This window comes from Lepidochelys olivacea (genome assembly GCF_965140295.1).
Source record: "Lepidochelys olivacea isolate rLepOli2 genome assembly, chromosome: 2".
NCBI lineage: Eukaryota > Metazoa > Chordata > Testudines > Cheloniidae > Lepidochelys > Lepidochelys olivacea.
The window spans coordinates 259,372,321-259,388,880 of NC_140412.1; the positions used below are offsets into that span (position 1 = coordinate 259,372,321).

Sequence of the window (16,560 nt, forward strand, 5' to 3'; positions counted from 1 at the left end):
AGCAAGTGTCCTTTTTCCAGGCCCTTGATATTCAGACACTACAGCCACTTCAATCACCTTCTGGGTACAGCATCAACAGCAGAGTGCCATACCAAGCAGTAACCAATGGTTAATCAGGGGACATGTCTTTGTCACAGAGAAAAGGGGAAGCGTACATTAACTTTAGAAATTTGCTAAATGCTCTCTATCTTCTAAGCTAGCTGCAGACCTCATCCTTCATCTTATAGTGTATCGATTTGACAGTAGGCAAAGATGTATCAAAATATGACAGTATGTAATACACCTCTACCCCGATGTAACGCGACCCGATATAACACAAATTCAGGTATAACGTGGTAAAGCAGTGCTCCTGGGGGGCGGGGCTGCGAGCTCCGGTGGACCAAAGCAAGTTCGATATAACGCGGTTTCATCTATAACACGGTAAGATTCTTTGGCTCCTGAGGACAGCGTTATATCGTGGTAGAGGTATATATGTTCATTTAATCATACACAAGTGTTAGCACATGGCTGTATTTATGGTTTGGTTTTCATCCTGCAGGCATCTATTTTACTTACAGTACTCAAGTACATTTTGAAATGGTAGACAGTGAAATTTTAGTAAGCTGTAAATTCCACTGTGTAGTAGCAAGTGCCTATACTGTATTAAATATTTTATTATCTTGAGCTTAGTTTTTTAAGCTTATATACAGGCACTAAATCCTTATCAAGCAGTTACCAAATCATGTATACTAGCAAAAAGTGAGCCAATATTCCAAAACATTACAACCTGAACAGTTACTTCAGTCCTTAATCTTATTAAAGAAGGTTTTACAGAAATATAAAGCCAGCATTGTTGAGGTTTACAAGTAAAAGCGGCAAAGAGTTCTGTGGCACCTTATAGACTAACAGACGTATTGGAGCATAAGCTTCTGTGGGTGAATACCCACTTCGTCAGATGGGATTCTTTGCCGCTTTTACAGATCCAGACTAACACGGCTACCCCTCTGAAGTTTACAAGTGTAAACAATTTTTGTAGTTGTCCTTGCCATTAAACCTGGAAGTGCCCTTCAAAGAAAAAAATAAATGGGTGTACCTTTCTCACTTCTTTATGAAGCAGGCCCGAAAAGCTTTTTTAAAAGAAAGAACATTCAGATCTCACCTGCGCAGGAATATTCTAACTTTATCTACGCTAGGAATTTCTCTCCTAAAATGTATAATATTGCTACCACAGGTTAAGCTGCATCAGTTAGCAACAGTAGGAGCTCTAACATAGAAGAGCACCAGCATTTTAACCATAGTATCATCCAGACCACCTCCTTTGAGCAGGGTTATATGACACTATATCAAAGCTTCTGAAAGCAGCTGGTGGCCCATCTACACTAGAGATCTTAGTGTTGCTGTCATCAGTGCAGCCAAAATGATGTTAGCAAATGAGAAGACAGGACCTAAGCGGCTGAAATTGAAAGTCAAGAACAACCACTGAAGATGTACACAAACATGCACATTAAGGGCTTGTCTTCACTACTGGGGAGACTGACACCGCTGCAATGTATGCAGCCGGTGTCGATTCAGCGGGTCTAGTGAAGATCTGCTAAATGGATGGTAAAGTACTCTGTGGTCGACTCCAGTACTCCAGCTCCCCAAGTCGACAGGAGAGCATCTTCTGACAACACAGAGCAGTGATGACACCGGGGTAAATTGACTTAAGCTATATCAACTCCAGTTACATTATTCACGTAGCTGGAGTAGCTTAACTTAGGTTGACTTACCCGGGTAGTGAAGACATGCCCTAAACATATACCAACAGTAGTTAAATACCAATTTTACAGGGAATGTTACAGCTATTCTCTTTCCCACAGGTAAAGTAATTCACAGCTTCAAAGTATAACAATTAGGATGAAAGGAGATGTTTCTCTTACATTTGTGTTAGCTTTAATTATAAGGTTTAGTCAAATATGTAAAATATCCTTTCAGTTACTAACTATATCCCATTAAAGATTTTAAATAGTTTTGTAGGTAAGCAGTAAAACAGCATATCATATACAAGGTAATTATATCAGTGTACAAGTGTGTGCTAGGTGTCTCACAAATAAAAACACATGTTTCCTTTCAAGTAGAAAGTCTAAAGATTTAGAGTATACAGTCTAAATATAAGAAAAGGTGCAATCAGAGAGAGCAAAACAAACAAGTGGGATGCTGGAGGTTGAAAGGTAGGTTTCTTGCTAACCATTTGTCCAGCAACCTTGGGAGTCCTAGGGTATGACTGCACTGCAGTTAAAAACCCATGTCTGGCCTGTGCCAGCTGACTCAGGCTCCTGGGGCTCAGGCTAAGGGGCTGTTTAACTGCTGTGTAGACGTTGGGGCAGAAGCCCAAGTTTTAGGACCCTGCAAGAGCTTGGGATGCAGCCAGACCTCAAATGTCTACTCCACAATTAAACAGCCCCTTAGCCCAAGCCAGTTAACGCAGGCCAGCTGTGGATGTCTAATTGCACTGTAGATATATTCTTAGTACACATAGGTTACCAGTATTTTAAGTACCGTGTCATCTAATCCTGCTCAGAGCAGTGTCAACACAGTGCTTAAAACAGCAGCAGCCCACTGGCACTTGGGCCCCCAATACATATAATGCAGTGCATGCCATATTGAAAATCGTGGTCTAATTATTGTTGCTACTATGATGCCTGTCACCAAAAATAGTGCTTTGAAGAGAAGTTGTCCCAGGCAGATTTAGTAAAGACAACATACATGCTTATGGATCTCTTGCCACCTATTATAGAGCTTGTTTTTCAAAACACAGGCTCTGAACATTGCAAGTATATAGTTATCAGCAGGTCATTTTCTCAGGCCTAGAAAAAAAGTTTAATTGGCAATTATCTTAGAGTAGGAGGCTTTCAAACTCATGAAATAAACTTTAGGTTGCCTTACATGATGAAATGGAAAAAAGCTCCTTTTCAGGGGCACCCATTCTCTACAGGGAAAGAGAGATATGGTGTCCATAAAGTGGTTTTACTAGCTATTTAACTGATAATTTAAAATGTAGGATCCCAGACAATGACAGTGAAGTCCTGTATGCATGTGTACATGGAACGAAACACTACGAAACTAGGAAAACTCATTAGAGGGCTAATAAATGAGTTACATAAGGAAAGTTCTGCAGATTTAAGTTTGCCTGCCCTACTCATGCTGCCTCCGTTTATGAATATAACAGCCACGTTGAGTCAGACCAGTGGTCCATCTAGTCCAATATTCTGTCTTCCAACAGTGGCCTATGATAGATGCTTCAGAGGGAATGAACAGAACAGGGCAATTATCGAATGATCCATCCTCTGTTGTCCACTCCCAGCTTCTGGCAGTTAGAGGCTAGGGGCACCCAGAGCCTGGTGCCGTATCCCTAACCATATTGGCTAACAGCCGTTGATGGACCTATCCTCCACAAACTTTTCTAATTCTTTTTTGAGCCCGGTTATAGTTTTGGCCTTCACAACATCCCCCGGCAATGTGTTCCACAGGTTGACAGTGCTTTGTGTGAAGAAGTATTTCCTTTTAATTATTTTAAAACTGCTGCCTGTTAATTTCAATGTTATGTGAAGGAGTAAATAACACTTCCTTATTCTCTTTTTTCATACCATTCATGATTTTATAGACCTCTATAATATTCCCCACTTTAGTCATCTCTTTTCCAAGCTGAAAAGTCTCAGTCTTTTTAATTTCTCCTCATATGGAAGCTGTTCCATACCCTTCATTGTTTTTGTTGCCCTTCTCTGTACCTTTTCCAATTCTAATCTATCTTTTTTGAGATGGGGTGACCAGAACTGCACACAGTATTCAGGGTGTGAGCATAGGATAGATTTATATAGTGGCATTATGATATTTTCTGCCTCCCTATCTATACCTTCCCTAATTGTTACCTTTTTTGACTGTTCCTACACACTGAACAGATGTTTTCAGACAACTACCCACAATAAATCCAAGATCTTTCTTGACTGGTAACAGCTAATTAAGACACCACCATTTTGTGAGTATAGTTGGGATTATGTTTTCCACAGTTCATTACTTTGCATTTATCAACACTGAATTTCACCTGCCATTTTGTTGCCAAGACACCCAATTTTGTGAGTTCCCTTTGTAATTCTTCGCAGTTATCTTTGGACTTAACTACCTTGAGTACTTTTGTATCATCTGCAAATGTTAACACATCACTGTTGACCATTTTTTCCAGATAATTTACGAATATGTTGAACAGTACTGGTCCCAATACAGATCCTTGGAGGACACCACAATTTACCTCTCTCCATTCCGAAAACAGACCAATTATTCCTAGCCTATCTGTCCTATCAGTTACTGACACATGAGAGAACCTTCTCTCTTACCTCATGACTGCTTACTTTGCTTAAGAGCCTGTGGTGAGGGACCTTGTTAAAGGCTTTCTGAAAGTCCAAGTACACTATATCCACTGGATCATCCTTGTCCACATGTTTGTGGACCCCCCTCAAAGAATTCTAATAGTTTAGTGAGGCATGATTTCCCTTTACAAAAGCTATGTTGAGTCTTCCCCAACAAATTGTGTTTATCTATGTGTTTGATAATTCTGTTCTACACTTCAGTGTCAACCAGTTTGCCTGGTACTGAAGTTAGGCTTACTGGCCTGTAACTGCCAGGATTGCCTCTGTGAAGGTTGCTATACAAAATGAGAGAAACTTTAGCTCTCAAAACCTAATTACAAGTAGTTTTATCTAAGAAAGACTACAACCATCGATGGTATATGATCCGATTCCCATTTCACTTTAGGGGCAAGATGATGCCAAAAATATTTTATTTTATTACAACCCTGAAGAGAGAGAAAAGGAAAAAAGGAGTCTTCTAGTAATCAGTAGGTGTTTAATACTACTGATACCTGGATAATTAACATGTTTTACATATCTTGTTTGTAAAATACTTAGAAGACGTAAAGCACTTGTCAAACATTTTGCAAAAATAAAGAGACCAAATTAAAAAAAAGAATTTTACAGTTACATTTCAGGTGGTCTCATGTATTTATCTGTCTAAGGTTATCTATTACGAAGTTTTTGTCTTAATGTATTTGGCCATGACGCAGCATAATTACATTTTGACCCATATTTTCTGTCATTGTAAGGCTACTGAATCAAGTCAAGAAATTTCCAAAATGAAACATACATCAGACCTGACCTCTTAATCTGGGACATTATCAGATTATATGAACATGGTTCCCTATACTATGGCATCCTCCTTTATCATTCTGTTATGAAATTTGTGTGTTTATTTTTTTTCTTTTGTGGGACTAGAATGCAAAACTATATATCCAAACTTTTCCATTAGTACCTTCTCCCAGAGTGGCAATCTATTTAGAATTTTTTCCTTCCAATACTTCTTGGAGATTTATTAGTTAATTTCCTTTTTACAGCCTGTCTTCTTGTTAATGTTGCCCTGTTAAAAAAAGTGTACTTATTTTAAAAAAAAACAAAAACAGATCTCATTATGTTGTAATTTCTTTACATGATCCCCCTGAACCTGTAATCTGTTTAACTACACAGTTTAAGTGCTAGCTGAATAAGTAAAGTAAAAAATAGAGTTTAGCGAACTAGCAAAATTTTTGGAAGTACGGTTAAACACATGACAAAAAATCAAGGACATGACTAAAAGTATCCAAACTCACATCAAACTAAGAAACAAACCAATGAATGGTCAGGTCATTTTAGTGTTGCACTTCCTGCACTTCTAGTACCGTACATATCACTACCTTAAAATGATACTGTTTGATTTTATTTTTTTTTCCAAAATTTAACATACATTTTCAGGAAGGACACTTGGAATGGAAATGCTAAAGGAGAGCTTCCTGTTAGTCTCTTCTCATCCTGTTTGCTTGTATCTTGGAATTATTAACCACAATCTCTTGCCACCGGTTTCAATGGCATTAGGTTCTTGGGGACTAGTGAAAAAAAGTACTATGTATTATCGAGGGTGGCAGTGGGTAGGTTTTTATTTTTTAACTACTGAATTTTCCTTTTCTGATCATACAGTTTCAATATACTGTGGATAGTACTTTACTGCTTAATGTGACTCTTCTTTAGGAGGTGAAGCTCCCAATAGGCAAGTGCATCTGACCACATACCCACCAGGATTATGCTCAAAGTGACACAGTCAAGCTTTTTTTTTTTTTTTTTTTTTTTTTAAAGGGAGTTAGAAGTGTTTTTTTTTAGGTACAATTGCTCCTGCCCTGTTGATTTTTGCAGTTTTACGATCACAATTTCCTATTTTGTTTTAATGCTTATTCTCTATCCTGTTGCCATATGAAAGACACACACAAGCAAAAGAGGAAAACTGAATAGTGATTCAAGGGAAATCATGAAAACCACTAGACACTAAAGCCTTGTCTACCCTATGAAGGGTTTGCTGGTAATACTATACTGGTACACCCTTCTAATGGGAACACAGCTTATACCAGCAAAAGAGTTCTTTGCTGGTGTAAGTTATGCAAGTTCCCCTTACAACAAAGTCCTTAATTGCATATACAATTGGGGCTTTTGCTGGAATAGCTATGTTGGTTACAGGTGTGATGTTTTCATACTCTTAACCAACACAGCTATGCCAGCAAAATTTTTAAATGTATACCAGACCTAAGTGAGTCTAATGCACACAAAAAAACCTGAAAAAATACAGAAAAACAACATTTTCTATAATCTGTCACTTTTAGTAATCTGATGAATTATTTTTAACAGTAGGAAATCTTAAATTACTACTGTCCTTTTAAAAGAAGCTGTCTTAAATACAGGCCAACTTAGGTGTTCAAATTTTTGTCGCACTTTCACAGTCTAAGACAAGGCTTTAGAATTTCAGGGTTGCATTTAACTATCAATTTAGTTACCACCATTAACTGGAAACAAAAACACACAAGTATAATCTCCATCCTGCAATTAAGCAAGTCATTCTCTTCCTATGTTTCTCTCTCTCCCCCACCCTCTTTATGAAATCCCTCTATACAGGCTCCCCAGCCATTCTGAAATTCAATGCAAAATTAGAGTACCTTCAAAAAATGGAGGAAATTGGGAAGTGCTGAGAAAATGCAGGATTCCCACAACCTTGCACTCAGGTTAAATCTGAGTTTAAATGGAAACTAAAAACATTCAGCCCTATGTTGGGAAGCTGTTTACATCCTAACTAAAAAATGATTCTGTGTAAAATGTTATAAAGCCCCTTCTTGGGCTTTACAACATAGGTTAACAAGTTTAACTAGCATGAGTGAAATGAATGGCATAGGAGATCGGTAACTGGAAATGAAAGTTTTCATTCCTTACCCCATGTCAAAAATTAACAGTCATTTTCAGCTACTGACTATTAATAGCTTCCATCAAATAGCCTGGGGTTCAGTTCTCAGAAAACCAGTGTCCACGTCACAAAAACAATCCGCAGAAACAGCATACCTGGCTAGCAGTTTCAGCAGAGGCCTATAACTGACTTAACATATAGACTGAACTTCTAGGAACACCAATATTACAATGGATCCAACCAACAATTTTTCTGATAAAACTGCAGGCCACTGCAGAGGCTTCAGGAGAAGATATAATGCACCCAACTGTGCACTTTACCAAAGGGAGATATTTTGCCTGACTCCAGATGATCATTGATTTATTCCTTGAAATATGATTAATATAACCTGGTCATTTCATCCTAGTTAGTGTAACTGCAGATATGCATAAACATCAATTCTTTTTAACAATACCTATCGATTTTTTGCAATGTTATCCTCTGGCACTGATTTACACAGGTTAATTGTATGCTGCATAAAACTATACTTCCTTTTACCTATTCCAAACATGTTGCCTTTTAATTCTAAATGTCTTGTTGTATTATGAGAAAAACTAACAAGAGGCCTTTCTTGGCCTCTTCTATACCAATTGTTATTTTGTGCGTCTATATCTCGTCTTATTTTTCTCCTTTCCTTTCGTAGTTTTTAATCTCAAATAGAATTCTTTCTAGGCTTTTAATCATTTTGTTGTTTTTAAAACCTCTTCTGTTTCCATTACGTCTTGTCTTTCTTAAGATGAAAGGACCAAAACTTCCCACATTGTTTGAGAAGTGGACTCATCATTGGATTTTACGATAGTATTACCTTATTTTCTGCATTATTCACTTCCTAATTTAATCCAACGTATTATCTGCTTTTTGGATTGCTGCTATACCTTATGAAGATATCTTCACTGAGCAGTCCACAAAGATGCCTCACTAATCGAGAAACCACTGGTGTGTAATGAGTGAGTTTAACTGTTCCTTCCAATATGCAATACAGTACAATTATGTACATTGAATTATCTACCATTGTTACATACCCTCTACCAATTCCTCAGTTTTGTTGGCTGTTTCCATGAAATGTCTCTCATACCTCCTTTCCCTTTAATTTAGGTAGCTGTGCTCTTAACAAGTTTTGCTACCTCACCATTCACCCATCCCTCCAAGTGGTTGGCATGATCCAGCAAAGCATCCTGCAGGATCAGGAATTAAAATGCTCAGTACCTTCCAGGGCCAAGCCCATTCTGACCATCACTGGACACAGTACTAATACTTGGGACACCATACTATTAACTTCTCTCCACTAGAAAAATTGGCCATAACCATTTTCTATCTCGTGGACTGTTTTAATGATGGTCCTTATCATTCATCCTCAAAAAGTGTTTTTCAAAAACTGAAACTATGTCCTTCACTATTCCTTTATCCACTACATTTACTATTCCAACAGGTTAGAAAAACAGGATCCCAAATACTCATGCATGTGCATTTCTGCATACCCATTGTAAGTGTGCATATACTCCGATATGCAAAGACAAGTCTGCTCTGCGTGTCCACAAACCCTATGTGCACTTATTGCATTCCATGGACTCATGCATGTGAAAATTCTTCACAATTTACTTTAACAGAAGTCATATTTGTCTATCCTGGTTCTTTTACTATGACAAATGATGTGGCAGAGTCATGCCACTAACAACTATGAGATCTTAAACTGAGATCCATCTTCTCAGCACGCTATGGCACTATGGCACTTTCAGTAAGATTAGGGAATTACTCCTATGCCCTTGACAAAACTCTCTCCTTCCTTCCCACTGTTGCACAGCTCCCCTCTTCTGGTTGTTGAAAGTGAGGGTGGAGTCCATGGCTTTGCCTAGCACCATCATAACAAAAACACTATTTACAGTTTTGCTGCTGATTAATAGCTAGGAACAGCAGTCATAAAACTGAAAGATTGCTATCAAGTTTCATTGCGCTGCTTCTGGGAACTCTGAAGGAACACGGGGGAGAAAGGGAGACAATCCTCCACTGTTGAGTCACTCTGCCCAGAAAGTGGAAGAGCCTCTGAAGGAGCAGCAGAAGAATGAAACTGACAAGACCAACCAGTTTCACAGGTGCTATTAATAAGCTACTGGACCACCATGAAAGTGATCCAAAACATATTCAGTTTTACCATGCAACTATGTGGGCTCAACTTTCTGGCTTACAGCTGCATATTACTAAAGTTTTGTTTTGAACATTTTTTAATATATCTGTATCTATATTGTTTTTCCAGGTATGCCTCTGTAGGGCTCTGTAGTATTATGTATGATACAGAGTTTCATTCCTGCTCCTAATGCTCACTGAAGCCTTGGGAACTCAAGCAATCAGCATCACCAATACTGCCATGAGCTGGAACCATGTCAGATCTCACAGGCATAAAAAAATGGTCTGGTCAGTGGGTGGACAAGACCTCTAAGATGAAAGAATATGGAATATACATAATGTATCTTTTGTATGCCACATTAGCTGCTACTTCATCTCCTACATACCTCTTCCAGAAGTTTCAGTTTACCCTTTAAAAAATTATACATTCAGTAAATTTTGGCACATTGGACATTTTTCACCTGAGGGTGGGTCATCCCTGTGTTATGCAGAAGGTAGACTAGATGACTATTTCTGGCCTTCAAATCTACTTATAAAGACTTTGTAATTGTTAGGAAAGAGGCGGTGGCTCTTCAGGCTTGTTTGTTTTTTAAAAACTGAGGAAACGGTCTTGTTTTAAAATAATTATCTGACTTTTGATTCACCCGCTGTGTAAAGCATTTTATCATGTGGTATACTTAAAGATGCATTTTACTGCATCTGTTCTGTCGATAAAAGACATCGGTTTCCAGTGCTGTCAATCTATTACGCTCAAGAACCCTAAAAAAAAAACAACACTGCAGTAGTATGAACTGTGGTAAAATACTAGACACTACTGCATTCATGTAAAAGCTACTTTGATAAAATTTTGAATAAGGCCTAAGAACATAGACTAGTCCTGACATCACTAATGTGGTTTTTCCTCCCCATCTGAGTGAAGCTGGAAATTTCACTGTAAACATTAATATTACATTACTCTATACTAACTAGTACTGAAAGCCACAGTTTATTTAGCAGTCATTCTGATCTGAAAATATTTTGATTTGTCCTGTAACAAACAGATTTTAGTACTTGCAAAAACTATTGCCATGCAATATTAAAACTGCACAGATAAAAATCTTATGTCATCAAGAAATGTATAAGAAACTGAAACCTACACAATTAGCATGGCAAACAGCTTTTGTTGCTGTTTTGCCTTTACAAAAGGCAGAAATGACAAGCTCCAGAGATTTCAGCAAAGGGGAACACTTTAGCTTACTGAAAGTCTATCAAAGAGTTAAAAGCATTTGCTAGCTTTCTGCTTAAAAATATTTGTAAATAGCCATCCAGTCTTTTAAATTTGCAGGGACAAAGCAGCAAAAAGGGCTTTCTTTTTCCCACTTGACTGAGCCTTCTGGTCAGCTTTTGCCAGGTAAGGAGAAAGTATACAATAATGCCATTAAATGGGAACAGCTTCATCAGGTTTCACTTAAAAAGATACCTACTGAGCAGACTCAAGTGATTTTTTCCAGTGAACTTTCGCCCCATCCATAAACCAAACAAATCACACACTCCTCAATGAGAATTTAGGGCTTCATATTTCATATACTATTTTTATAGTTCAGATTAGTGTTAGCACTAACGTGATGAGCAATTTCCATGCACACACAAATTACTTGGAAACATTTATGATGTTTATTAGTGTGAATCTCAGCACAGATTAAATTCAGAAGGCTAAAATATAGTGCATGACAGATCACACTGTGTTTTACTGACTCATTAGAAATGTGTTTCAATCTGCATTTTTGAATGCCAGATTGACAAAATGTAGTCCAAACTTGCTGTTTAAGGCACGTTAATTTCTGAAAGCTTACATTAAATCACCACATTAAGACAAGTCTGAATTCAAAGAGACCACCATTAAATAAAATGGCAGCTTCAGAGCCCTCAGATATGGTTTGAATACCAGATATTTGTATAAACTATCATTCAGATCACCAAAAAACCCAACAAAAAAACACATCCCAGTTTGTTGAGTTTTAACTGCAACTTTAAACCAAATCTTAGGTTACCATGGGTTATTACAGTGTACCTAGAACGCAAAACTTACTGTATGGTTGCTCTGGTTTCATATAACAATTACGTCACTAGTTAACGTTTTAGAATTTACCCTCTGTAATGAACCACATTCCAATGCAGAGCTAGAGGTGACTTCTACATTTTCTTCTTAATGTTACTTTCTACTTCATGTTACTTATTGTGTTTTGGTGAATATAAAAAAAATTGTTACATCGATACTTTATTTTAAAATATTAGTGTGTGCTGAAATGTTCATGAAGCACTAAAAATCCTATTGAAATCACAATGATAAAGAGGAAATGAAATATTCCAAATATTAGACACTTAAGTTGTGATTAAATCACGTTAACATTAAAATTCAAGAACACTGTACTTCAGTTCTACTCCATATGTGTGCTTTTAGGTGAAGATCTTTTGAAATGCTTATTACTTCAAATTAAAAAAAGACCTGAAGAAGCACTCTGTGTAGCTCAAAAGCTTGTATCTTCCACCAACAGAAGTTGGCCCAAAAAATATATATTACCTCACCTACCTTGTCTCTCTCATATATCCTGGGCCAAACACAGCTATAATGGTACTGCAAACATATTGCCTCAAATGACAATGAACACTCTTTGTAAAAAAGGAGGGAAATGAAGCTCCTCAAGACTTTTATATTTTCATAAAGTACTAAAGGTCATACTTTATTCAAAATACGGTTACTGGTTTTATGTTCCAGGCCTGAAATTTTCCCCCAAAATAACTGCTTTTACACATACAATAGAAGACATTCATGAAGACAACATGCAGGAATTCCAAATTACTGAATGGGAGCTTTGCTCACGGTCAAATTTTAGAACAAGTTAGGAAAGATGTGTCTGAACTGAGAAAAGCAGCCAAACATCAAAGATTTCAGAGTAGCAGCCATGTTAGTCTGTATCCATAAAAAGAAAGGGAGTACTTGTGGCACTTTAGAGACTAACAAATTTATTAGAGCATAAGCTTTCGTGAGCTACAGCTCACTTCATCAAGCTGTAGCTCACAAAAGCTTATGCTCTAATAAATTTGTTAGTCTCTAAAGTGCCACACGTACTCCTTTTCTTTTTACAAACATCAAAGAGAATCTGGAGAGCAATGTACTTACTAACTGGACTAGAATTTCATGCCACTGCTACATACAAGTTAATTTATGACTATTTAAGCAGCCTAATACCTCTGCACTGATGAAGATTAAAATATAAATTAGCTTGTCTGCCTACACAATATTCAATGCTAAAATCTATCATCACTGCTCTCTTTTCAAGACATGAAGCATTTACCTAGTATACCAAGAAGTAACTGATCAGTACATAAATATAAATAATTCAGTTAAAATAAATGTGTCTACTTTCATCTGTACCATGAAGATCTAAATTTTGAATAAAAACTAAGATAAAATTTGTCCATCTTTCCGTCACCCACACCAAGAAATTTTACCTCTCTCATTCTTACAAGTATTTCCATTTTAATTGCTAGCTACAGCTTTTGTTGCTGTTTTGTGTTTATAAAAGGCAGAAATGACAAGCTCCAGAGATTTCAGCAAAGGGGAACACTTTAGCTTACTGAAAGTCTATCAAAGAATTAAAAGCATTTGTTAGCTTTCTGCTTGAAAATATTTTTAAATAGCCATCCAATCTTCTAAATTTGCACAAGAGATTTATATTTCCAAGCACTGATTGTTTTACAGTTACATCAGCAAATACCAATATTAGCTGAAAGTGTAACAACTTATAGAAAAGAAACTATTTCAGGACAAATATTAAATGAAATCATGAAAAATGTAGTTGTTACAACTTTCAGTAGCTGGCCTTCATTTTGACTGGCAGAACTAAATGTAGTGCACCATCATGTGGCAGTCAGTCATTGAATAATTCATATAAAAATGTCAACTTTTTTCATGGCTTTGATCCAATTATTAGAATTAAATATTTGTTAACTGTGCCACTGTAATACTGATCGTTAAAAAACTTTAATGGGAAGTTCCGTGACCATAGAATCTAATTTTTTAAGGATTTTTTTGGACTAACAAGAAAATATTTTGACTTTTTTAAAGCACAATGTTTACTTGAAGACAACTGCCCCCAGTGCCTATTAAGTAGGTCTTTATTTTGCTAGCCTACATCATGGCACTTTGCGGTGGTAAAATATATAGATATTAAACATTTTCAGAGTTTGAGCATATATACTGTGTACTAAATAGCTAAAAAATTATTTCTGAAAACCCTATACGACAAGTTATATCCTAAAGCACATTTTCACCGCCAAATCCTAAAATCATACAGGAAGTGGACAGACTAAACTGAAGCAATAGAAACAGTGCTTTGATAATTACAGAACAATTTCAGAAAACATTATGTACTAAAAACAAAATCTGAAACTGATTGCTTAAAGAGATAAATCAGCATACATTAAAAACATGCATGTTAGAGAACCACTGTATACACGTCAATTTAACACAAACAAGTTACTGAAGATTAATCTTGACGCCCTGATTTATACAGCCGGGTTGCCTCCCACCAGAAGTTCGAGTTCCCCACAGCCACATGTATACTGCACGTTAAGGTTTAGGCTCTGCTTTAGCATACACCATCTTAAAGCTTTGCTTGAACTCTAAGGAATCCGCAAGTTACAAAAAAGCCTTACCATAACCTGAAGTCACTAAAGTGAGGTATGCAAATAAACTTAAGACAACATACAAACCCTGAAAAATAGAAAATCCTCTAACCATACCTAGATTTTAAGGATGGTCAGTGTTTTCATTACAAAACCCAGCAGACTGGCAATTTATAACTCTTTACCTTAACAATTTGCATAGGAATGACACCTGACAAAACCTCAGAGCATATATTATTTTGTTACCAATTTTGAAACAAATTCAGTCTAAAATTCACTTATTTAAAATGTTTCTCTACATGCTTACCTAACAAAAATCCATTAAAAATGAAGTTTTAAAGACCAATAACCTATATTGCAAGTTAGTTAATTCTGGGTTTTATTTTTCGAAAGCTGTAAAAATTCCAAGGTTTAAAAAACCAACTACTATGCAGGTGAACACTGGCTAATTTTCCATTATTTTTACTTTTAGACTAGAATGGGTAATAATATGAATATACAACATGCAAATACATACCACAAATATATAATCAACACAGAATAATGACTTTGAAGACATTTATGTTTACTGCAAATGCATATATTTACTACAAGCTGTACTCTATCAGATGTGCCTTGACTATTTTGTCTACTCTAAAATTCTCACTGCTGATAACACCAGTACACCTTCACCAGTAATAACAGCAATAATGGGAGCTTCAATATAAACAGGCCTCTGGGTGTCACTGATGTTTTAACTACTGTATCACCTAACCCTACTCCAAAGATGTCTGAGACCCCCTGTATAAAACGTCAATGACAAGTGCCTTGTATACAGTAGCACACCCCAAACCAATCACTGCTACCACCAGTGGGAAATATTAGAAGTCTATATACACAAGACCTCATACTAAATGTGTCATTTCACAATTGGTTGGATAAGAGAAGAGTGATTGTAGTATTCATATTCCAAAGGAGAAAATGCTCCTTTATAACAACCACCTCTAATGGCCTGGATTAATTTCTTATATATCACTGTACTTTCTTACAAATAGCCTTCCTGGTATGGGATGACAATCAGTGGTTGGGTGTGGAGTGTTTTGCTCTAACACACTGTTATAATGAAACAGGGACCAAGCCCTCTAACTAGTCAGAATTCCTTACCATTACAAGAACCTTCACACTTAGCAAAAAAAGGAAGAGTGCTGCAGCACACCGGAAAACGATGCATATTGATCACAGGGAAATGAGAATACTGAGTTATTTAATAAAAAAGAATAGTGCTAATCTATTAACAGATGTTACTTTCATATATGCATATTTCTGTCCCTTTTGCCTTGTTTTCACCTATTCTACCAAAAAACGCCCCCCACATTTATGCACGCAATAACTTTCAAGATCTGTAATGCTCTCAAAAAAATTCCAGTGACCCTGGACTCTGTTAAAGATGGTCTTTTATTCACCCTGTAGTGCCTACCTCTATCACAACAGACACCTTGCCACCCACAATTCAACACCCCTACAACATCCCAGAAGGGCACAAGGGTAAGGGTAACTTTCAATGTTTTAACTTTTGAGCAATGGAGGCTCCCGAGGGCAGGCTTTTGTCAACCCTATTTTGGGTCAGGGCACAATATAATCTTTACATGATGCTGTAAGCAGCCTAATGATTGTATATTTACAGATCAGTTTTGCCTGCCGACTTTCAGATGCTAAGTAGCCTCTGTTTCTTTTGCAAGGTCAAGGCAGAATCCTTCAACAAGATCTGAAGATAAATTTTCTGTTTTAAATTAGGGTTCGGAGAATCACAACCCTCTTTCACCCTAAAACGTCTCTCTGCCCCAGAATGAGATTTCAAAATTTTCTAACAAGTCAGACAGAGGTCTGTGTCTGGAGTGTATATTATTATTGCATGCATCTTTAGAGTGCCCATCACTTTTGTATAATCTGAAAGGAACGCTTACCTTTATCCTGAGTGCAGGACAGTATTTCCTCCTCTTTGGGGTTAGTCACCTGGGTGATAATGGACGGGTTGTCCATGGAAACAGAGTGCGATTTCACCTGGCTATTTCCCTCCCAGGGGCAGGTTTGTGTGCGTTTGTTTTTAGGGATCAATAGGCAGATTTCTCTCTAAAAACTCCTTCAGGAACGAAACCAGCCAGAAAAACCACACCCCCCCCCCAAAAAAACGCGCGCACAGGGGACCCCTCCTATAGTGCCACCTCCTCCTCCTCTAGTAATTCCCAGTATGGGGGGGGAGGAGGGGAAGGAGGGAACTATCACCCCACCAAAACAAAAACACGAACAAAAATCCCGTAGCACTCCCCCGCCGAATCACCACCCCTAGAACGTCCAAAATATATCACCCCAAAAAACACGCTGCCTAGGAAACCTCTTTCCTGACCCTGTACCACCCCGAAATATGTACCAGCCCGCCCTAGCCTGTATCACCCCGAAATCAGCCCAGCCCCCAATGACTATCTGAGCCTA

At 37.4% G+C, this 16,560-nt stretch overlaps 1 protein-coding gene across 2 annotated transcripts in view; it reads right to left on the reverse strand.

The window, feature by feature from the left end:
* The window catches only part of CTDSPL (CTD small phosphatase like), a 120,545-nt gene extending 103,985 nt beyond the window's left edge, over positions 1-16,560 (reverse strand). For both annotated transcript variants that reach the window (XM_084621406.1, XM_084621405.1), the window contains exon 1: positions 16,035-16,560. In XM_084621406.1, the coding sequence (XP_084477532.1) occupies positions 16,035-16,110 (76 nt within the window). In that variant the 5' untranslated portion in view covers positions 16,111-16,560. The remainder of the gene's footprint in view (positions 1-16,034) is intronic.